A 24,697-nucleotide genomic window follows, 5' to 3' on the forward strand; every position below is an offset into this window, starting at 1 on the left:
TAATATATGCAGAAACAGTGTAACGAAATGGCTTATCGCTTGGAAATTGACGATAGTAAAAAATAAAGCGCGAGAATGATTCTTGCAAGTATGTGTGTGTAGGAGAGGTATGTGCAGGCAGAGGACGCAGTAGAAAAAACTTAATCGTCAACACTTCATCGTCAGGACATCATCATCCACAGTCGTGCTAGATAAATTCATCACAGTTAGCCGTTAAGATAATTTTTGTTGGAGTCAGTCGCTAAGCACAGTTCTTTACAATTAGCAGTTAACAATACTTAAGAACTTATATTATATTAAGACTTATATTATTATTTATTACTTAAATTTCCATCACCGATTTTATACTAAATAAATCAATTCGTAAAAGAGAAGAAAAGTGTGCGGAATACCAAGCATCGCTTAGCCCTATTATTCCTCAGCTATCGTTAGGCAAGAGAAAACCAATTCAAGGATCAGTACCAGAGTCGGAACACACGAAAGAAGTATAGACGCGAGGAACGATATTCAGGAGCCTCTATCATCGTTTCATCGAATAAGTAAAGTTAAAGTAAATCTTTCCTGGCGTAGTTCGATTGCCCCTGTTGTGAAGAAAAAAGAGGAAAAAAGAGCCTCGCTCCCGTGTAAGATTTCGAAACGATTGACCGAAAAAGAGGCGTGTGATTAGGTTGGTGTAATTGAAAGGCTGCAGGCACTTACGGTTACTCTACAGCCATTCTAAAGACAAACATCAAGTTCGATGTCACAATAGCGAGACGAAGTTGAACTATCTTTTGAAAAGATTAAAATCTCTCGAAGTCGTTTCTTCTTCGTAACGACTACTTCTTGTCCATCCTCTTCTAAGAGTAATTCCATCATTTCTACTGTTCCAGATCAATCTGCAGAACGTGTTCGTATAGATAAACTTGTAAGTCTTTTTTACTTCTTCATCGTACGAGAAAGGTTCTTTCACTTTTCTTTTGCTCGATTTTTTTCATCCGTATTATGCAGTTGTGGAGAATTCTGCGCGAAGAGAGATTGACCTATGTTTCATTTAGGTAATGTCCGTGTGACATAAATATAAATACAAATATAGATATCTCTCTCAATCTGGAAAATAACTGGAAAGCACTCATTCAAAGATATTCTAAACCTTTTCTGTACCATGGACGTATATATTATAATTACATATTAATTCAAGAAATTAATACATAGCTTTTATATATTAGTTCAAAACATTATTTATCAATTTCTTTTTTTCTTTTATGTCTACAAAATACTAAATATTTAATTATAGAGAAACTCTAGATAAGATGGCCATGATGGTCAGTCGACTATCTTATATTTTATATAACATATTTCTGATATCATTAGCAGAAGGGATGAAAATTTTTAACAGGACTCATGAACAATACTATTTATTTGTTTTCAATTAAGAAATTATGTGCTTTGTTTGCAATATAGAGGTTAAATTCAATAAAAAAAAACTTTCTGCTTGTTCTTTGTTTTATAGTTTAATAATTAACCCTTAACGGTCCGGAAGTATTTCAGGAGAAGATAAAAGATAACGGAACATAGATAATTCACAAAAATGACATGGCACGATATTGAACGCATTACTAGTACATATAACAACAATCACAGCAATAAAAATAATAAATCCGTTCTTGCCACCATATGCGCGGGATTGGATCCAGTAAGTAAAGTACAAGGCCTTTCATATGGCGGCATTGGTCCATTATGTGTTAATAAAATATTTCACGATTTAAATTATTCATTAGGTCATGAAACCCACAAATTCCAAGACTTGTGCATGGAAAACAATTTATAATATTCCTGTTCTACTGGTTAAAAATATACTTTGACCGTCGTAGAACTTTTGAATGTGGGGTAAGCCTAAAGACAGTTGCCTTGGATGATTGCATTTTTGCAGGCGTATATTTCGTCGTCATACCACCTGTCAAAGTACTTTCCCCAACAACTACTATTGTTCCACCTCCTCCTAAGAGCTTCTATCAATTCTACTTTTTCCAAATCGATTTGTAAACATAAGCGTAACTGTAAACTGTTTTTTTCATTCATTCCTGAAAATGAGATGAAATTAACAATTGTTTAACCAAACGTTAGGTTACGCGACGAAGCGGAATCGTCTTTCAAATAGATTAAAATTGAACGGTTGTAATAATTATAGCACCATCTCCGTATATGATACAAATCTCGTCGACAGTATTCTTTATACTATCACCTTTTTGAAACAATGAAACATAAGATGACGTAAATGTCGCCTCTCTCTATCCATGTTTAACACTGTGGATGAAAGTTTGAAAAGAGACTGTGGCGCAAACGAAACGTACTATAAAATAGCTTTGGGACGACTGAAACCGATGACATAGACGGATAATGAGAAACTTTTGGGACACCTAATACTTCCTTGGTCAGCTTTATCTCTGCACGCGTGGCTCTTGGGAGCGCTCCGCTGTCAAGGGTGAAAGAGGTATGACGCATCTGCATTCCTGCACGTACTTTTTGTCCTTCTTTGTCTTCTCGTATTTCTTTACTACGTGTCTTATAGATAGTTCTAAATTACATTTCAACTATGGCTAGCTGTCGATGATTATTCTTATGGGAAAGATAGAGGAGAAACAATTGAAAAAATGATATCGCTCCATATGCACACGTATTCGTGCCTATAAGGGTTTCTCTTCTTTTAGGTGTCCTTTATAGTTTCTGGTTGACTAATGCACGAAGACATGACACTATCAACGTTATATTAATAGTATTATCTACTAATGGGTTGTTCGGAAAGTAATTTCGTTTTTTTTTTGTGAAAATAAAAGACAATTTTCGTATAATGAACAAATATTTTATTAAATTATATATTGGTCATTCTGATCCAATATCTTTTGCCATCTTTCTGATAATAGTATGATTCCACGCACATAACATTATTGGTCTTTGCTGGTAAAAAGCTGATCGAGGTGATTATTGATTTCCTCATTCGAAGTGAAGGTTTTATCGTCTAAAAAATTTTGCAGTGATCGGGACAAATAATAATCCGAAGGTACCAGATCTGGAGAATATGGTGGATGTGGCATTGTACCCCATTCAAGCTGTAAAAGGTTTTGGTGAGTGACCAAACTTGTATGAGGTCTCACATTATCTTGGTGAAACACTACAACTTTTCTTTTGATTAATTCTAACCTTTTCTGTTGAAGTGCATCATTCAGTTTGTCCAGCTGATGACAGTAGACTTCCGAATTAATTGTTGTGTTATCCGTTAAAATCACAAAAAAGATGATTCCTTTAAAATCCCACCAAACAGACAGCATCACCTTTTTTTAATGGATATTGGCTTTGGAAATGCTTTGACCCGGTTCATCTTTTTTGCTCCATGATCTCTTGCGTTTGACATTCTTATATACAACCCATTTTTTCGTTCCCGGTAATGATGCGCTTCAAAAATTGCAATTATTTTCGTGACGTGTTAGAAGCGAATCACAGACATCAAAGCGACGACACAAATTTCTCTCCGTGAGAACATGGGGAACCACTATATCGAGCTTCGAGGTTAAACTCAGGCCTTTCAAGTGATCATAAACAGTTGAATTTAATAAATTTAATCTCTTACCAATTTCACGTGTTGTTATTCGCCGATTTGCATCAACTAATGCCTTTATCGTGTCTTTATCAGCTATAACCGGCCTTCCAGAACGTAGTGCACCTTCGACATCAAAATTGACGGATCGAAATTTTGCAAACCTGCTCTGGCACTGGCGTACTGTCGACACATCTCCATACACATTGGTTAATTTCTTTTTATCTCGAACAGTATTTTTACCTTTTCTATAGTAAAAAAGTAAAATATGACGAAAATGCTGCTTATTGCTCTCCATATTTAAAAGGGCACCAACCAAAAACTACTGCGTAGAATCAATTGGACTTTTTCACACACAAACCTTGCCATATCAGCTTTCTGATTTTTAATGATTATACGGCTTAAGTAGAGTGCAAAAAAAATACAATTAAATCCTTTGTCGGGAAAAAACGAAATTACTTTCCGAATAACCCACATAACAGATAAATGTAAGACGAATTTATCAGAAAAAAGATACGGAACTTATGATAAGTACTTTATCTGCGAAACTAGTTGTTTATGACTTCAATGTATGTGTGTCGTTACAACGGTGAATTATTGTATCATTCCTTTCAAATTGCTTTGCAATATATATCGAAGAACAAATCATATAATAGCTATAAATTTGCTTCGAAAAGTATACATTTTTAAGGTTTATGAACTTAAACTTGCAACGAATCATTCGTACTCAATAACAAAAACAGTAATGGTAATATAAGTATATTTTCTATATCTAATAAGTAACTTAATAAATAACAAACAATATATCCATATTTGTCAGAGATTTTACGAATAAAGTTCTCCAGAATCGTATTTTAATTCCTCTTTCATACCATGTTTCGATTTAGATACCTTGAATAAGAGAAAACATTGATTCGTAGATAGAGGAAATCATGATTATTATTTTTTTAGAGTAGCAAATGTAATTCCTTCCTGTTCATATGTTCATATTTTTGTTATCAATCTTTAATAAGTATTTGAAACATGAATATCTCTAGGAATATTACAATAATTAATGTATACTATTTATGGTAAATATTTTTGAGACAATTTTATTCAATTACTTAAGTCGACTTTTTATCAATATTATTTAAATTGGTAAATGTTAAACTTCTAATTAGTGTGTATGTACATATATCCATACATATATATATATATATATATATATATATATATATATATATATACATTGTAGAAAGATAATTTTTGCCTAGAATGTAAACATAACGGTTCAGCGTTTATAAATCTTTCCTATTATTTGTACGCTAGTGTTTTTATTGGTATCATTTCATTTGCATTGAATAACCTCATCGACAAAACGTTGTAAAAAATTTATCCAATATCTGGTTGCATTTCTTTTCAGTTAAGTATATATGATCGTTCAGACTAACATATGGTAATAATAAAACAAGGTAGAATGAAAATATAATGACGTAATGATAAATAAAAAAATAATATACGCGAAATAGATCCGTATTTGTTTTGCATATTAAACTATGATAATTGTTTCTTTTTGTATTCTCGCATTAAAACTCCATTTATTCATCGGGTATATATCGTGCTCAACGTATTAGATCATATGAAATTTGTCAAGTTTCAATTTTGAAATCTTCAATGGGTTTTTTTCTGTCTATCTTTTTGTTAATGGTAACATTAAAATTAATATTGAACACATATTCTCTATTTAGTTATCTAATAATTCGCCTTGATGGAAGTGTTGTAAAAAATTTCAGTGAAATAAATTTTCAAATTTACGAAGAATAATCAAAAGAATGGTTTAGGAAAAGTGTTCCAAAGTCGGATACACAGCTTCTCGTATATTAAAACATTCATGCCTAAATGTGTAAAGCGAGACGAATAGTTGGATACTACGTCTAATTTCCAAAAGACTATACTTGAATACCTCAATGTTCTGTTATTTCAATATGTATGAATATTGGAAATATTGTTTCTTGATATAATTTTTACAATAATTTTTTGTTTAAAATTTAAACAAGAAGTATCAAATATAATTGAGAACAAAATATTACTGGAAATATTAAATTTAGAAAGAATTACTTAAACTGATTAAATATATTTCTTGAAAATGAATATAATGAATTTACGGTATTAACTCACGTAAAACTAAATAACCTATTTACAGATTTGTTTTATATAATAATTTTACGTTGTATCAAATAATAATTACAAATTTTGTATATGTTTTATAACAAAATTAAATCAAATTAAACGAAATTGAACGAACAAATTATCAATAGAAGTTTAATATTTTAATTGTAATGTTCATTTACATGCTATTCGATAAAATATTTATTTTTACATTTATGATTCTCTACAAAATCTCCAAATAAAAGTTGCGTCATTGCGTATCCAATTTTTTGCTCACAATCATGACATAAGATTAAGCTATCGAACTCGAATCATAAAAACTGCCTAATAGAAATGCATTTTTTATGAATAAATAAATCAGACTTTGATTATGTAAAAGAACGTAGGCATATTTGAAAACAAAAATATTTAAGCAATTGAGTATGATAATATTTATTAATTTTCTTATCATAAGCCAAATAAATATATACTGTTTTCCTCAGCGTTTATTATTGGATACGTGCATTAAAGTTATTTCAGGCACTGTATCAGATTTCTTGAATTACACTTTCTTTTTCTCATTGATACTACCGTAATTGTTCTCCATTTATAAGACGGCGATTTTCTGTATCTCCCATTACTTATAATCTAAACATAATATGGAATAATTTCACAGGATGAAAATATTTAATGAAAAATGTCCTGATTTTTAATGCGTTAGGATACAACCCTCATTCGCTGGCGAGAGAATTGATTTAGAAACACGTCGATGTTTATAATTACCTTTAAGACACAATAGAAACTGCGTATAAGTTTTCACTTGTAATTTATTTTTATAAATTAGAAATGGAAAATGAATAATCATGAGTTTAAAAATCATGTAATACGGAAAAAAAGATGCATATACGTACGGAAAAATTTATAAATTTAACAATGTCCGCTTTCTACTTATTTTCCATGCTGTTAAAGATGCAATCAGAATTCTGAAAATTTACGCCTATTTTTAAACTAGTAGACTTTTTGGTGATCTAATACTTATCGAGAGCAACTGAAATTATAGATTTTAGATTGATACTAAAAAAAATATTTCAATTCTTAATCTGTCAGAGTTACTAGCTACTATTAAAATCACTAAAATAAAAGATCGACGAAATTTAAATCGAAAAAAATCAAACGCTCCATAGATGATTCAACATTGATTTTATTAGAATTTTTCTACAGTTTGCTAACATTCCAATTAAAAATTTACAAAAAGAAAGGAAACTGAGTTTAGTCATTGCAAAAGTGAGATTTTTTTCAATCGAACGGCGATACAACTTTTTTTTTCCTTTTTTAATTTTCTTACCTTGATGTAAATATATTATTGCAGCTTGTTATTTTTATAAATGAATGAATTTTATGATATATGTATTTTTATTATTCCAGTTATTCAATATTATTTGTTATAAATTTATATTTTTTTTGTGAATGAATTGCAATACTATGAAACGATTAGATTGAAGTTTATGTTAATTACGTTTATTAAGAAATTACCTGTAGGTCTGAAATAAAAAATTATTTACACTTGTTTTCTGACAATCCAAACATTCTCATAGTTTATTTCTCTTCTTACATATTTATAAGAAATAATATAGATCAATCGTTAGAAATTAATATAATTTAAGGAGTAAAAATTGATTAAATATGACACAAATATGTATATATTAATAGATTTACAGGGTTATGAACCGATTGGAAAGATTAATTTCAGACATTCTCTAATTAAGATTTTTGACTACTGAATTAAAACTGACTGCTTTTTCCTTCTTCTTCTTCCTTAGCGATAAAACACTATTCCTTTAAAAGAAGCAATTGCATGGTAGAAACACAGAGGAAAAGTGTGAGATATATCACGATGCGGCAATATCACATCAGTACCATGTATTTACTGTAATTTGGAAAAGCGTGTCAGCAGAGGTGCAGGTGCATATAACTGAAGATGTTTACTAAGCCTACAACAGAAATATTATTATATAAAATTGTATTTAATAGTTTTAAGTATATTAATTTTTTAAAGTCTTTTAATGAGTGATATTATTACTTTTAATACCGACAGTGCTATATCATTAAATTAAAAAGTAATAATATATGTATATATATATAAAACGCATAATTAGAGAATTTCAAAGTCGATCTTTCGTTTGACACTCTCTTTCTTATAGACATTTCACTACTTACGTTTTTCTTCTTTTTTACTTTCTTCCTTTATTGCATAATTTTAGGTTTCTTCCTCTATTGCTAATTTCAATTCTCCCACAAACTACAATTATAAATTTATTAAATGTATAAGGAAATATAAATGTTGGTAATCGTATTACAAATAAAAAGAACCATATATATGGATGACATACTTTGTAGAACTAATTACGACACTTTACATGCAGCTTATATATCTCTTGTTGTAGTTTTGTTGTCTTTTACTATAGAATTTGGTATTTTCTTCCTTACGCATTTATTTCTTTGTCACAGAAGTTACCTCCTTTGTCAATTTTTTCAAAAGTAGATGATTCTATAATCGTGGACGTTTCTTGTATCAGAAGAGACTTTACATTAAAAAGTATTTTATTTAATCTTCGCATTTATATAGTACCCATTATATCAGTGGCCCATTTGAATATTGTATTTCTCTGAACATAATAAATTTGTATACTTAGAATAGAGATCCTAATTAATATTAAATGGAATGATACCACTGAGAACAAATTAAGTGCCTCAATTATTTCTATAGCTACAGTTTTTCTTTATCATTTCATCAGTGAAGTAAGAGGTAAAGTATTACTCTTTTTATATAATCAATAATCGTTATCTGAGTAAACAATATGACTTTTAACTTATTTCGAAATCCATGCGAAGAAAATTAAATTTTTGAAAAATATATTTACTAATTTTATGAATTTTATGAATGAAAATTTTTAATCGCTAATTTGTAATCGCTCGATTACAATCCAAGTTAAAATCTTGAAAGTAGCAATCAGATTAGCATAACCATAATTCTCCAATGTTGCATATCTATCGAATTATAGTTTGGTCTAGATTATGAAAATAATATATGAATAAATATACGAAAATTCAATATGTCTTCGTATGTCAAACAAATGTGCATCTGTCGTTTCATCTTTATCTTCTAAATATATACAATATTTTCATTATTTAATTTCATACCATTCCATTCTTTCTTCTTTGTCTTGCTCAACTAAAGTATTATTTTTATCATCACGTTTTCATTATCGTCATTACCATCTTCGTTTTCTTTTTCATTGTTTTTAGAGATAAGCTTATTTTCATTTGCTGATAATTCCGAGTTTTCCTGGATAATTTGTAGCTGAAATTGAATATTTCTTTTTAATTGGTATAAATAAAATTTTGATTTAAGAATTAATTTTTTTATTGGAATAAGGTTATAATGTCTGTTTTAGAAAGAAATAATATCGATATAGTCTATTAAATCTTCAGACATTAACTTTTAAATGCGAGTAAGTTAATGTTTATTATCTTGCAATTTTTTCTAAAAAGAAATTGTAATACTTACTCTTCTTTAATTTTTAACTATATATATTTTAGGAACGTTCGATGATTAATTGTTCCTTATCGAGCGATTACGAAAGTATAATAATTTTTCTCATTTATATTTTAGAACTGCAATAGTCATATGTTAATTTCATGAGATTCCATTTTTGTGTCGCTTCATAAAAATACATTTCCACTTCCTCGTCGTTTTCTTCCCTTTTGCAAGCTACACAAAGAAAATACTTGTGTCATGTACTTTTTCAAAAGAACGATTTAAATTATAACATTAGGGTATATTATTAAATAACGTTTAATTTTCTCAAAAATTATTACATTATTAATAATATAATATAACCTAAAATGTATCTTTCCATTTATGACGTGTTGATCTGTTCTTCATTTTAATATAATATTTCAAAACTGCATTCAATGATTTTAATTTTAATAATATTTTACGTCATCAACTTTACTAATTAATTGGTAACAATGGATTTTTTTACAACCAGAACTTATATTAAGTTGAACGTACATCTTAGTTAAAAAACTTTTATTTTGGTTAGTAGAAGAGTGGAAGAATCAAAGAATAACTTAGGCGACACCTTGCGGTAGTAATGTGTAAGCTTATTTTGGCGGCGTTCGCGTTTGTAGTTTTTACTGGACTATCAAACCATAAGTTATCTCGAAATATTGCTTCCTTATTTATCGACACTATGGTATCAGCCATGTTTAAAAATAGAATCGCTGAACGATATACTAAGCTCGATAATGATACGCAACTCAACGATCAGAAACTTTATATTTAGAAATTAATTTTCGACGTTTTGGTTAAATTTATGGGATTTGGGATCAGTATAATAAATGCACTTCACAAAAAAATCCAAAATAATAAATTTACCAATAAAAATGATACGACATTAATATGTATTTCAAGAACAAATCTCACCAGTTATGATTCCGAAATATGTACTTATCGAACGGATTTTGAATTATTGTCTTATTCATTTTACTTTAATTTTTAGTAAGAAAGAGAAAATGCAGAAAAAGTGATACATGATTTCAGTGAAGTTTAGGAATGAAACTTGTTCTAACCCAAATATTTGTCCTTGATTTCACGAATAAAAACCGTTTAACTTTGATATATTTTATTCAAGAAATTATTGATTCGTACATAGGCGATAGTCTAAATTATGATTATTTTTATTCTTCATTCTTTTGCTTATCTTTGCTTCTTTTACGGAGATACAAACGTTACAAGCAGCCAGGAAATCACAGCACATGTGATGATAAATAGAACACAGGCGATAAGAAATTCCAATGCTTGATGCATCAAATAAAACCTTGAAAATTTGAAAAATCAATATTATTTGAAAGTGATTATCAATAACAGAGGGAAAATGAAGTAAAAATGCAATAAGAGAGATACCTTCGCCATTTTATACGAGCTTGTGGAAGTGTCTCAATAGGATCCTTTAAGATATATTTTCTTATACCTGAGAAGTATGTTTCAAAATAAATATTCCAAACGAGAACCTTCATACCACAAAAGAATAATTCACGATCTTCCGGCGTCAACTTCCTCAACAATTCGTTCCATCTTTCATTCGTAAATTTTTTTTCGTTTATACAAAAATAATTAAGTAGATCTGACATTTCGTGAATTTTATTATACATTCTGAGTAACCTTGAACGAAAAGGATCATCGCTAGATGAAATTTTTCGTTTCTTTATCGTTCTAATATGCTCCCTTTAGAAAATAAGATAAGAGAAATTTACCTTAGGTTTTTACCTCTGCACAAATAGAGTGTATCAATTATAAGAGCTGGTAGTAAATGTACAAAATATATGTAGAAAACATAAATCGACCGATATTTTGTTATTTTAAAGGTGGGGCACCAAATTGCCTTTTCAGATGATATCAATTCTCCATACGAAACTATCATTTCTATAAATCTGCCGTAAGTCAATGGATTATCCTTTGATACGTAATTGTAAATGGAAATATCTTCATTGGATCTAAAAAGATTATGTATTCATACAGACTAATTAATTCAATATTATCTAATGTCATTATTTAATTTGAACCTAAAAATATTGTTTGAAGTATTTGTCGTTACTTCCGATTATTTGCAATTTCCCATGCGCTAGCGATTACTCCATTGGCGGTCAAATCACCAGGTACGATGTCCGCATTTTTCGATTTACCACAGTAGTGAATTCGCATTAATCCCATAAAAACATTTTTTATGATCCGTACACGTTGTCGATCCATCCTTGAATAGGTTCTCGATAAGTGGATATTACTAGGAATATTAAATTGATTATCATACACCATTTATTGTTTTATTCTGTAAGGATTATATTACTACCAACCAATTCCTGGACAAAATATTCCAATCGGTATAGAGTCAGCATGCTTTTTTATAAAATTCTCTGCGGCTGTTTTCTTATAAACATAAGTATTTGGCCATATTCCGAGTAATCTACAATCAAGCAATTGTCTGAGTGTAATTAAATGCACTATCTATTTATTTTATATTTTTTATAACTAAATATATTATAAACTAAGCAATCGATACTCCGAGATATAAACATACTGTGGGGTAATATCGTCGAGCAATTTTTCATTTATATTGTTCACCAAATTTATCAACTTATCGGGATATATCGGTGGATCATAAAATTTCTCCTCAAGTGTAATATGAAAACAATTGGAATAAATCGCTGATACCTGCACAGCACTCTGAAATGTTAAGGATAACAAAGATTTGTTAAAGGCAGATTTTGAAAGACTCTAATTGTTATTAATAGGTATACAGAGGACAAAGGTGGCACCTTCAGTTTTGACATTTCTTTCGACAAATTTATTATATCCTTTACAATTCGAACGTTGATTTCTGTCGCCAATTTTATTCTCTCGTTGAACTTAACGGTTGCGGCGACATGAAAAATAATTGAGACCTCGCGTAGCTCTATCGGCCATTGAGATATCGAGATTCTGCAAGGTACAATCGCCCTTGATTGGGACTATACGATTCTGGAATGTTGGTTGTTTCTCTCTCAAAGTGGAAAATAACTGGAAAATTGATAGAGTTGTAAATATTTTCTCTCTCACGTTCGTTATGATAAATAACAGGAAAACGACTTTTTGCGATTTTTTCCACTGGTTATGATAGACCACTACTTTGTCTCTCAATTTTCTTTATTTTATATATCTATTATATTATTTAATAAAAAGAGATAATTTCAAAGTTGGGTCAAAGGTGAAATAATAATTTACTAATCCCTGTAATAGATATAATAACTCACAGAATTTTCAATTAGGTCTTTCATGCGTTGATGCACACTTTTTCCTTTTTTTGTACGTATCAAAAGATAAATGCAAGTGATACCGGGACATTCTCTTAACAATTTCTCGATCAATAACTTTCCTACGAATCCTGTTCCACCAGTTATAAAAATACTTTGACCACTGTAAAATTTTTGAATGGGTGTAAGTTCGTCATTATCCTCGATGGGTTGAATATATACAGGAGCATATTTAGTTTCCGTAGCATTTCTCAAAGAACTTTCTGGTAGGGCTCTTTCTTGTTCACCTCTTTCTGGCAGTACGTCTATCATATTTGCTTTTCTAAATTGATCTGAAAACATAAACATAAACGTAAATGTAGAAATCTTTTCTGTTTCTCTATCGTATTTATTTATATTAATCGTTTAAACGATAATGCAAGTAAGTTCAAGTGTCCGTTGAAAATATTATAATCGAACGTTTGATTATCATTAAAAGGCATTCATGGCATCTATTACTCGTCCTAATAGATATTTATAATTTAAAATAGACAATCTCGTTATAATAGAAAATGATCGATAATTGGTGTCCTGAATTGGAAAGGGATAAATAACAAAGAAGTAAGAAAGAAACATGTACGTATGTAATAATATTAATAAACACGTAATAATAATTGTTTCATATTGGTTTTTGTCTACTATAAGAATGAAATGACCTCGTATAAAAAAGTATGAAAAACTTTTCACTTGCAAATGTATCGTTCAACCTATCTCAGAATAATATGTAATTAGTTAACATCATAGAACAAGTTATAGAAGAAAAATTAATTGAGTCTTCGAATGCGATCATTTTTCTGTACTAGTCTACCTATAATTTTTCGGGTACTACGCAAACAGAACAACGTGTGATATTCCTCGTTAATAAAATGATACGAAATTCTTTCTACTAGACAAATTTTTTAATCTTCACTTCGTTCAGACAGGAAAAAAATATTTATTACGGTTCTTAGAGAAATCTTTTCAATATTTGTTAAAAGATAAGTGCAATAAAAGTTAAATATTGGTCTATGTAAAACTAAAGGGGACTATATAAAAACCGACAAAAAAGAGTGTCAGGAAATTTACTGTAGATAATTACATTACATATTTCGTCTCAACAATGTTTATGTCAAATAAAAATATTTTTGATCGGTCCATTAACAAAAGAATAATCAAAGCTGATCACATTCCGAGTTTACACTAAGGAATATTTCGAAAATTAAAAAAAAAATTTTCGCGTTCTATTTATCGTATTAATTATGGTAGTTGCTAACTAATTCTTCTATATTTTGTTGAATTGTAATATTAACCGAATACCTTAATTTCTTATTTTTCCGTAATTTCATGTAACTCACAAACCTTTTTATGCTTCTTAAAATTTTTACGTAATTATTTATTTGAATTTTCGTAAAAAATGTTACTTAATTTTTATAACACACCTTATGATTCTGATTCTTTTTAAGTGTATACTTCTATAAAATTTACTTACTTTCAGAATTATTTTCCATATTGCAGAATTAAAATAAACGGGCTTACAGTAAAGTTATGATCATTCGTAGTAGAGATTTTTTCTATTCCTTAGGACAGTAGTAGATGTTAATTGAACGATGCTCACTTTTGCACTGAAATATAAAAACGATCAAAAGTATTTAACCATTTTCTCCTACCACGTTTCACTGATCAATTTTTGATCTTCTTCGACACTCTTGCTTTTTTTCCTCATATTCGAATATATTTCGTGGAAAACATATATCCTGGAAAACACATGTGTTCCAAAAGAAGCGATCAGCACACACAGGTTATTGTTTGTATAATAATGTATTATATATATATACATCGAATTGATTATGTGTGGTTATAAACGAAAATATGTTTCTCTGTGAACAAAGGAATAAATCTTTATTTGTTAATTAATACTTATTTGTTATTTATAGTCTTACTTACCTGTGAACAAAGAAACGCCAATTTACGTTTATTATTCACACTACTTAAATTTTATTTAATATATTATCTTTTATGAATTTCTTTATACACTCTCGTGCTCCTTCTCTCGTCTAAGTTCTATTTCTTACTGCCCGCTTCTCTTCCGAATCTTAACGGCTCGATTTGTAGATAACAAAAGAATTTGTAGATAACAAAAGACAATGGAAGGGCGGGCCATGAGAACCGTGGCAAAATCTACCTGAAGAAAATATACTTTCTTTAAATCTCCCCCCTAGGATAAAATTCCTACAATTTTTAGTCCTCGTCTCCATCTTCTGATATTGGAAGTAATTTTGTTATGTGGAAGAATCCAGTTTCTTGTTTTCGTTTTCCTGTTTTTATTTTGTATATTGATTCTGATATTTTTTTTACTATTTGGAAAGGACCAATTCTCAATTCGTCTAATTTATTTCTATTCAACCTATTCTATTCAACCTATTAAATATCTTTTTATTATATTTGTGTGATTTTTTTGTTCTTTCTAGAGCTAGTTCTTTATCTCTTATCCAATTTTCTTTACTGTTTCTTCTTTTTATTTCTTCGGGTAAAATGCTAGTGTTTGTGCCATCTAACAAATACTTAGGCGTAAAGCCGGTTACTGTATGTTCTGTTTCATTATATTTATCCAAACATTCTTTAGCGATCGTTGTCCAAGCTCTTTTTTTTCTTTCTCATTTATCCTGCATCTTATTTTGTTTACTAGGGTCTGATTCAGATCCAATCTAAATTTGTTTTCATTCACATGTTTGTTAAAATTTACTTTAACTTCTTTTATTTCTTCATTTCTATCCAATGTATTTATATTTTTGTTTTGTTTGTGTTTCTTTCTTTTGAGATATCTGTAAGTTTTCATCCTGAATTAGTTTGAATTTCTTTACCATATCTAACCCAATAATGAAATCATCCAAGTTATTTCTTTCTACAATAAATACATCAACGTATTCCTCTTTACCGAAAATTTTTACTTTAATGGTTACTAAACCTTTTGTTTGTGTCACACCATTGACCATCTTTAAAAATATTTTATTTTTATCTTCTGTCTCTTTTTTTGATTTTGACTAGTCTCGAATTTATTAGAGAGATTTGGGAACCTGGGTCATATGTTCCGTTTACCTCTAACTTCTCTTCTAATATTAACTTCACTTTGATCAAAAAGTGTGGTTTTTTATTCCTTACATAGGTCCACTTCTATCATTGAATTGCTTCAATTTATTCTGGTTTCCTTTCTATTTTCCTTTTTAAACCAACAGGAGTCCTCTGAATGATATCTAATGCCTTTGTTTAGTTTTTCACAATTCTTACATGGTTTCTTTTCTTCAAATTTCTTCTTATTATCTTGTCTTTCCTCTTTCTTTTTTTTTAAATTGTTCTTACTTACTAGATTTTCACATTGCTTTATCTCCTGTAATAGTTCTGTTGAGTTTTGACAATTTTCGCTGTCTATTTTATCTCTTATGAATTCTGGTATATATAGTAGGTTTTTTTTCTCATAGCGTATTGCATTAGTGAACCTTATTTATATCTGTAAGATATAGCGTATATACTTGTATTCCATCCCCTATCAGCAAATGATTTCAAGAATCTCTGTTTCCATTCGTTCCAACCAGCCTCTATTGTCAACGCTGTTAGTGTTGCTGAGTGCCAGTCTAAACATGCCCTGTCAAGGAATAATCTTAGAATTTCAATTTTTGTTTTATCTTCTTTAATTTCGATTCTTTGACAATCTTTTTCAAATATCTCCAACCATTGTTCTACATTTGAGTGTTTACATCCAAATTTTTCAATCATGAATTTTTCCGATATACACTTTAAATCTATTTGGTATTACTTTTAATCTATTCTTTCTTCTGTACGGGTTCTACTATGTTTGTTTCTACTATTTCTTCTAGGTATAGATCATTAAACATTAAATTGCCATTTTCATCCAAATACGTACTGTCCATTTCCTGTGTGCATTTAATCCATATTTTTTTTCTTGGCCTCTTTGATTGAAGCTTTTTTTTATTCTCTTATAACTTTCTGTTTTTATTAGTTCGCTGTGGTTACTTGCAAATTTTTCATTTTCTGGCAACATATATTTTTCATTGTCCTCAGTTGTGATAGAGGTTATGGCAATCACGTTTGTCTTTCTGTCGCTCGGTGATGCCACACATTTAAATGCGAATTGTAGTTTTTTTTCGATTATAAACCAAAAATTGTCGTTTTATAATATCTCGAATTGATTATGTGAGGTGATAAACGAAAATATGTTTCTCTGTGAACAAAGGAATAAATCTTTATTTGTTAAATAATACTTATTTGTTATTTACAGTCTTACCTGTGAACAAAGAAACGATAATTTACGTTTATTATTCACACTACTTAAATTTTATTTAATATATTATCTTTTATAAATTTCTTTGTAAACTCTTATACTACTTCTCTCTTCTAAGTTCTATTTCTTACTGCACGTTTTTCTTCCAAATCTTAACGGCTCGATTTGTAGGTAACAAAAGAATTTGTAAATAACAGAAGACAATGCAAGGGCGGGCTATGAGAAGCGCGGCAAATCTACCTGAAGAAAGTATACTTTATATATATATATATAGTTATTACCATTTAGTATTATATAATTATATATATTATAAAATTATATATATATATATATATATATATATAGTATATATAATATATATATATATATAGGCTATCTAAATTTCTTTTACTTGATTTGATTTTTTTCACTGATTTTCGTGAACTTAATTATTCGTGACTTTAGTCGTCTCTGGTATATATGAAGGATTTTGAACGTAAACCACTTTAGTCGATCATAATGTATTAGGAAAATTTTATAGTGATTAACTATAGTCACCCATGATAGCGAAAAAATTAATATAATATTCTTAATAACATTCATATATTAAGAATCTATTTAAGGATGGATTTATAATATATACGGGCCAATAGGAATTACAGCAGGTGCTGGAATGGGATTAATAGAAACTAATCATCAGGATGGATTGGTAAAAGTGAACTTAATGTCCGGAGTTCTGATGTTCAAACCGCTAGTCATTAGTGGTTGATATATCGCATAAATTAGCATCCAAAGATCGTAAATACTTCTTTTTCCTTTTATGAAGGACTTTATTTTTGAAGGATATTTATTTTCAAACTCTTAAAGAATTTCATTGAAATGCATCTACATGTTTGTGTAAAACAACAGAGATATCTTCTTTCTTGCATTTTACGTTCACTATCGCTTTCTAATAATATTTATTTTTCGAATTTTCAATGCTTTAATGGAAGCATCAAATATTGAAATTCGTTATTGCCTGTATCTTCTTTATAATTACATGATTTCACGTCTTATCGTAATGTTCAGATTTTTCGTAAAAGAAACAAGATTGTCAATGAAGATGAAGAGGAAAGAATAATTTTAATTCACGTTCTTGTCAAAATGCGGATCAATGAGTTCTCATATTTAAGGGATTCTAAAATGTAAATTTTATGAAAAATTATAACTTTAGCCTTCTTTTCGGATGGCACGGAAGGAAGCCAGAAATTATAATTATTTGGATATTTTTATTCATAAAAATTTGGTCGGATATTTTTTTTCTTATTAATTAACTTATTTATTACTGATAAAAAGATATCCCGCTATAATTTTAAAAACTTGTATAAAGTAATTAAATATTTTTATGTACTTATATAAAAATATTTCCTGCATAAATTTAAATCGTAAATCACATAAAAGCAAATATTTTTTGAAAACAATATATTACTGTTAGATAATTTGTTCTTCGATATTTATTGGAAAGCAATGAAAATTAGCATGAAATTAATAATGCAATAATTATGCGTCAGGTCAATAAATACATAAGTATATTGAGGTTATTATTGGCGAGTTTTGATTTCGAATATTCCTTATCATTTTCATCATGATAAATTGATTTGCATTTTTTGTTTACAGTTATTTTAGATTTCAATAATTCGAGCAAAAACTTAAAAATGAAGTTTTGACCTTTAGAATTGTTACACCTTCAGATCGTGTTGGATATGCTGAATAAATAGTAAAGGGGAATAATATTAAGCTGCTTCTATCTGATTTTATAGTTTAGTGTGAAAGTGAACTCTGTTTGAATATATACTCTTATAGTGAGTGCGGAAGGAAAGTACATTAGTGATAAAGTTATTAATTACGTTAATAATTTTTTTAAGCACATACGCCATTTCAATCCATAATTGGAAAATATGTGTGAAAGAGAGTAAAATTTGTGTATTTATGAAAAAAGAAAAATATTTTAATTATTAAAGATTATATTTACAATTATGCGTGATATTACGCGAAAATAATAGTCAGTGTGAGAGAAACAATCACGATACTTCGTTTATATGTTTCGTATCTTTTTTATTATATTATTTCATAACATATTATACTTTTATGAACATTTCTTTTCTGAAATTATACATTATTATAAAATATTATATCATATAATTTTATTATATTAATTTGCAAGTAGCATTAAATATAATACAAATATAAACTATATATTTAACATTTGACAGGGAATACAGTATAAAAAACAAGCATAGAATCGCATTTTCGAAACGAATATTCAATATTATGTTCTATTCAAGATTATGTATTCAATATTGTATATTATAATATATAAACGACATTATTGTAGAAAGATAGTTTTCTCAATTAAATGAGTTACATAAACTTTTCTTTTTTCCCATTATATGCCACTATTGCTTTTTTTTTTTATTTCTCTATTAAATCGACAGTTCGACTGTTTAATTACATCGATTTGGAATTTATCGAACCCTGATTGTTATCTAAACGTTATATTTCTTAATTGAATTGTGTAATGATAAATCAAGAATAGAGAGAAAACTATCGTAAAATTCGGCGTAAGATTTAAAAAAAAAGATAATGAATGCATAACCTTAGCGGTTGTTTTTTTTTTTGTCGAACAATGTCTCAAAACGGTAGGCTGAAAATAAGATACCTATTTATTATAGATATAGATATGTATTTTATATTGGCTACATACTTATTGTGGATAAATTTCGACGAACCAATGTCACAATCGACTCCTCACTGCCCTCATAACGCATTGTGTTAATTGATTTTTTTCGAATAATTTCAAGACAAGCCAAAAAGATGAAATTCTTCCCACGAAAAATTGTTTCTTTGATCATAATCGTAACAGATTATAGAAGAAAATATATTGTAATAATCAATTAAAAAGTAGATTTTTTCGAGAATATTTTGTCAACCGTATTTAACATTCTTTATTTCGCATTATTACTTTTTGTACGTTCGCATCTCAGAAAAGTAGTATGTAGGTATATATACACAAACGTGCTTACCATGAATATATATTTTATAATTGAAAGTGATAGTCAGATGAATATGAAGATAAAAGAAAAGACGCAGTTAGAATAAAATGCGTTAGAATAAAAAAATGCGTCAATAATAATCGACAGTACAATTTATAATTTTTTCAGAAGACATTTCAGCTTCGTCGCGTTAGCATATATACTCTGACGTTAAGGTTATAAAATTATCAGTTTTCTTTTCAGAAGCAGATTAAAAAAACTCGTTCGAAAGAGAAAATTATGATATAGAATTTAAAAAAATTTCTAATTCGCGCTTACTTTTATAGATCAATTTGGAAGAGTAGAAATGATGAAACCGCTGTTAGAAGAGTATGGTCAAGAAGTGGCCCTTGATTCAACAGTTGGAACATCAACTATAGAATCATCCGTCGAAATAATCGACAATCTTACACCTATTCAAAAGTTTTACGACGATGAAAGTGTATTTTTAACTGGCGGAACTTGATTCATGGGAAAATTATTAATCGAGAAATTGTTAAGAGGATGTCCTGGCATCAGATGCATTTATATTTTGATACGTTCGAAAAAAGGGAAAAATGTTCTTGAACGCTTGGATGAATTTATGGAAGATTCGGTTAGTTGTTTATTATTTCTATATTTTCTTTGATTCTTTATCTATGAGATTCTGTATTTATTAAATAATGTATACAGCGTGTCTTATTTATTTTGAAAAATGAGAATATCTTATGAGAGGTCGAACTTAAAAAAGAAAGTTTTTCTATGGATTTGTTTAATGTGAAGGGATACATAATGTTTCAATTTCTTTTTAAATGTGTTAAACGTTAGGAGAATTTCAAAGTCAAATTCATTTTTTTAAATCATGTTCATGTTGAATTGTATGGAGTATAACAGTCAGGAACTAGTGATATATGTTTGTATTCCTTACTATTTAAGATCTTACGAATTTATAATGTAATTTGTAGTATTTTATAATAATAAATGACTTCATATAGAAAGTCGTCGAATTCGTCTCAAAAAATCATTTCACCGTGAAAAAAGAATATATATTTCTATTAAAAAAATGAACTTAACAGTAGAATTTTCCATATCGTTCGAATTACAATAAATAAATTTGGCATCATCTAATGTTTCCGATCATATCAAACAAATCTCTTCAAAAATTTTTTTGCTTTCTTCAGTCTCTCAAGTTTTAATTATTTGAGATAAATTGAATACCTTGTATATACTTGCTAGATATAAGAAACAAGAAATTAATAAATAAATTATTGGTTTAGTGTACTTTGAACATGTACAAAGTCTTCGAATGCTATTTATTTTTTTATGACATTTATTTAAACGAAGTAGACAAAATTTACAACTCTGTGCGTTTTCTAGTTATTTTCCAAGTTGAGGAAGGTAGAACCAAATTTCCGAAAACGAATAGTCGCGATCAAGGGAGATTGTAGCTTGCCAAATCTCGGTATTTCCAAAATTGATAGAGCTACACTCATACGCGAAGTATCAATTGTTTTCAATGTCGCCGCGACCGTGAGATTCAATGAAGCAATGAAAGCGGCGGTAGCTATTAACGTCCAAAGTCTAAGGGATTTGATAAATTTGTCCAAAGAAATGCCGAATTTGAAGGTATCATCTTTATCCTATAGATACTTACTGATAACTATCAAGATCTTTTAATGAAAGCTCTGATTATAATAAATGTTTGTTATTTTTAATATGTCAGAGTTTCGTCCACGTATCCACGGCTTATGCCAACTGCCTTTACAATCAAATCGAGGAAAAGATTTATGATCCACCGATAGATGCTGACAAATTACTTAACGATATTACACCGCAGTACGTTTCATATTTTTTTATAACGAAGATATTAAAGAAATAGGTGGTGCACGTTGATTGATAATACACTCGTACAATTTTTTTATTTTACTTTACTTGGAAGATGGCCAAATTGTTATGTGTATACGAAATCACTTGCTGAGAATGTGGTAAAAAAGCATGCTGACTCTATACCGATTGGAATATTTTGTCCTGGAATTAATTGGTAGTAATGTAATATATGTAATAAATTATAAAATAAAACAATAAATGGTGTATGTTAATCAATTTAATATTCCTGATATCCAGTGATATCCACGTATCGAGAACCTATTCAAGGATGAGTAGATAATATGTACGGACCTATAGGAATTACAGCAAGTGTTTTAATGGGAATAATGCGAATTCATCATTGCGATGTATCGATGAAAGTGAACTTGTTCCCGGAGATCTGACGATTAATGGATTAATTCCTAGTGCCTGGGCATTGCTAATAATCTAAGGTAGCGTTAAATGATATCGTTCACGATTGAATAAAATAATGATTTTAGAACAAATTAAATTAATTCATCCTTATTCGAATATAATAGTTTGGTCTTTATGAAGTGACGGATTTTTAATGAATATTAAAAACATTATATTTTTTTTTAAATGTTTATTTAATTTAAATAGGCTTCACTTGCTTGGATATATTTTACCGAACGAGTTTTTAGTGTATAAATGTCATTCTTTAAGATGTTTTGGTTTTTTTGTCAATAAACTCTGGTATGGAAGTTTTAAGATTCTGATACTCTTCTACCCCTCTTGATGGCGACCATCTGTCGCTGGTCGCAAATTGAAAAAAAAAAGAAAATGATATAAATTTCAAACGAATTCTCAATCTGTTCGAATGTTGCTATTGAAATGTACGTTGTACAAAATGCACAAAATAACAAATGTACGAGACGTGGATTTAAAATATTCTATTATTCTCTGGAAAATCAAATATCAATTATTTCAATAGTTTGCTGACTTTCCAAATGACAAATCTTTGAGATAAAAAAATGTAATTTAATTATTTCAACAAATTAATAAATGTTCAATATACTTTAAACGTACATTGGTTTTAAATCAATTGATTCAGTAATTTTTCTTTTTGTAATTTTTGCGATTAGATTTGAGAAATATATTGTTAAAACTTGAAATGTAAGCTTCTATGGTAAATTTTTATTAAGTATATTTAATATATTTACAATTGATATAAAATTCCAGCTCCGAGAACTGAGTCCTCTTGAAATTTCGAATTCGTTTTTCAATAGCTAATTTTTATTTCTTTTTTGGCAGTTTTACTCGTTTTTTTTATCCTTTTTGTTGTACCTGTTTGGGGTGCAGGACATCACAGACCAACTATAAACACAATTTAAAACAAATAAATGTTTGTAAATAGGACTAGCGCCGCCATTTGTCAGTAGATGAGATATGTATCTTTATATTGCCAGAACAGTGCGCATTGTGACAGTCGCTGTATTTTGGTGGAGTAATATTGAAGTTCGCAAAATCTTGGGTGTACTATTCCTCCTGAGTACAGTAAATTTGTTTTGCGTTAATTTTTGATTTTCTATTATTAAAGATTTTTAGTCCATTCATGCTTTTTACCGTCATGCGTGATCCTATATATATAAGTATGGTAAAAGTTATTTTCTAACCTTATGTCTCGTTATATTTCAGAATCAAATGCAATCAATGAGAAGGAAAAACAAGTTATTATACATTAATGAATGATATGATGAAAATAAAGGAGAAATCGAATCTTTTGATCAGTTAAGTCATTCAGTCACTGTTAATAGTAACATTAATCGTTGGCCTATAAGAATTTTCATCGGGATGTTGGATACAGTTGCTATAAATGCCAGAATATTACTGAAAAGTAAAAATGCTGATAGAAATGTCAAAATTCTATAATAAATAGAAATATTAATATGTTCAAATTCTCAATCTTGTCTGATAGAACTTTATATTAGAGCGTTTCTATATGCTATTTCTTTGATTTGATTTTAAATTAGGAATTAAGAGCATACTCGAACTTGGTATTGGGCAAATGAATTCTCTCGAATTATAGTATATGAAAAGCAACACCCTTATGATTTGTCCACGTTCGAAAGACGGGAAAACTAAGATTGAATGTCCCTCATATAGACGCCCAATTTGCCATAAGCATCACTTTGAGTTATTCATTGTTCAGTTAATCGGTCACGAGTAAACATTTTATTATTTTTTTACTGTAATTTCTTTTTTTATAGCTCTTTGTAGAGATAAGAGATTGTATGTATGGTAATTTCAATTAAATGAATGAAAAAAAAAATACTGAAAATAATGGAGATTGATGGAATTAATGAGTATTTTTTTTGTTCTCAAAATAAGATATTTTTGTACTAGAAAATAATTGTATGTTTTGAAACGACCATTTGAGTATTTATTTTATTCTCAAAGAAAGAACAAAGTTTAATTAACTCTCATTAGACTGATGTCACAAACGTCACTATATACAAGGTGATAATCAATACTTCCCTATTTAATTATTTCCTTTTTATATATTTCTTTTTTATATATACATATTCAAGCACTATAATAAATTTTTCTTTGATTTTTATTTTGTACAAATATCAGCATACTGTTTCTCGCTTGACAACTAGCTTATATTAATGGGTCAGGCCATCCAGAGCGCTCGAAAAATGGGTTTATTTTTAAAAATCAAACTCAAAAGTATCAAACGAACATTTATTATTTTTTGCTACATGGTGATTTGTAGCTTAAACAATTTGTCATACAAAAATTATTTTAAAGTATTTAAAAATAGCGGCATTGCAGGTGATGCCGTAGAAATTTGGAACGCTGGAACGCTCGTTGCTGACCGGAAGTGGATCTCCGTAATGGCGCATTTGAAGAAAAAAATTATTTTCTTATTCGTGAATATTATGGGTATAAATTAGCATACAGATTTTTTCC

General features: G+C 28.9%; 3 protein-coding genes, 1 long non-coding RNA gene and 1 pseudogene across 8 annotated transcripts; 1 reads left to right on the top strand and 4 right to left on the bottom strand.

The window, feature by feature from the left end:
* Window positions 1–2,924: 2,924 nt before the first annotated feature.
* On the bottom strand, window positions 2,925–3,769 carry LOC146872151 (histone-lysine N-methyltransferase SETMAR-like). Its single transcript, XM_085664302.1, has 3 exons — window positions 3,739–3,769; window positions 3,479–3,700; window positions 2,925–3,229 (listed from the first exon to the last, which is right to left on the bottom strand). The coding sequence occupies exons 1-3, from the start codon at window positions 3,767–3,769 to the stop codon at window positions 2,925–2,927; spliced, it is 558 nt and encodes a 185-aa protein (XP_085520428.1).
* A 3,537-nt stretch (window positions 3,770–7,306) lies between these two features.
* Window positions 7,307–9,807, bottom strand: LOC146872152 (uncharacterized). Of its 3 annotated transcripts, none has more exons than XR_014983647.1 (6): window positions 9,581–9,807; window positions 9,270–9,473; window positions 8,903–9,062; window positions 8,092–8,367; window positions 7,919–8,000; window positions 7,307–7,692 (listed from the first exon to the last, which is right to left on the bottom strand). It is a non-coding gene; the product is annotated as an uncharacterized LOC146872152 (long non-coding RNA). The 3 variants fall into 3 exon arrangements; XR_014983645.1 differs by having other exon boundaries at window positions 7,310–7,692; window positions 9,603–9,807; XR_014983646.1 differs by having other exon boundaries at window positions 7,314–7,692; window positions 8,092–8,249; window positions 9,603–9,807.
* A 564-nt stretch (window positions 9,808–10,371) lies between these two features.
* On the bottom strand, window positions 10,372–11,727 carry LOC146872153 (fatty acyl-CoA reductase wat-like). 2 transcript variants are annotated; one of them, XM_085664305.1, is made up of 5 exons: window positions 11,618–11,727; window positions 11,362–11,547; window positions 11,021–11,260; window positions 10,671–10,928; window positions 10,372–10,584 (listed from the first exon to the last, which is right to left on the bottom strand). In XM_085664305.1, exons 2-5 carry the CDS (start codon window positions 11,514–11,516, stop codon window positions 10,479–10,481), a joined length of 759 nt encoding a protein of 252 aa, XP_085520431.1. In that variant the 5' UTR covers window positions 11,517–11,547; window positions 11,618–11,727; the 3' UTR covers window positions 10,372–10,478. The 2 variants fall into 2 exon arrangements, with proteins under 2 accessions (XP_085520431.1, XP_085520430.1); XM_085664304.1 differs by having other exon boundaries at window positions 10,671–10,949.
* Window positions 11,728–11,847: 120 nt separating this feature from the next.
* LOC146872154 (putative fatty acyl-CoA reductase CG5065) lies at window positions 11,848–15,606 on the bottom strand. 2 transcript variants are annotated; one of them, XM_085664306.1, is made up of 5 exons: window positions 14,516–15,606; window positions 14,061–14,448; window positions 12,554–12,885; window positions 12,080–12,320; window positions 11,848–11,987 (listed from the first exon to the last, which is right to left on the bottom strand). In XM_085664306.1, the coding sequence occupies exons 2-4, from the start codon at window positions 14,077–14,079 to the stop codon at window positions 12,171–12,173; spliced, it is 501 nt and encodes a 166-aa protein (XP_085520432.1). In that variant the 5' UTR covers window positions 14,080–14,448; window positions 14,516–15,606; the 3' UTR covers window positions 11,848–11,987; window positions 12,080–12,170. The 2 variants fall into 2 exon arrangements, with proteins under 2 accessions (XP_085520432.1, XP_085520433.1); XM_085664307.1 differs by lacking the exons at window positions 14,061–14,448; window positions 14,516–15,606 and adding an exon at window positions 13,889–14,030.
* Window positions 15,607–17,071: 1,465 nt separating this feature from the next.
* On the top strand, window positions 17,072–22,214 carry LOC146872155 (fatty acyl-CoA reductase wat-like; annotated as a pseudogene).
* Window positions 22,215–24,697: the final 2,483 nt, after the last annotated feature.

This window comes from Vespa mandarinia, unplaced genomic scaffold, assembly GCF_050613455.1.
Source record: "Vespa mandarinia isolate Hongniang unplaced genomic scaffold, ASM5061345v1 scaffold_35, whole genome shotgun sequence".
NCBI lineage: Eukaryota > Metazoa > Arthropoda > Insecta > Hymenoptera > Vespidae > Vespa > Vespa mandarinia.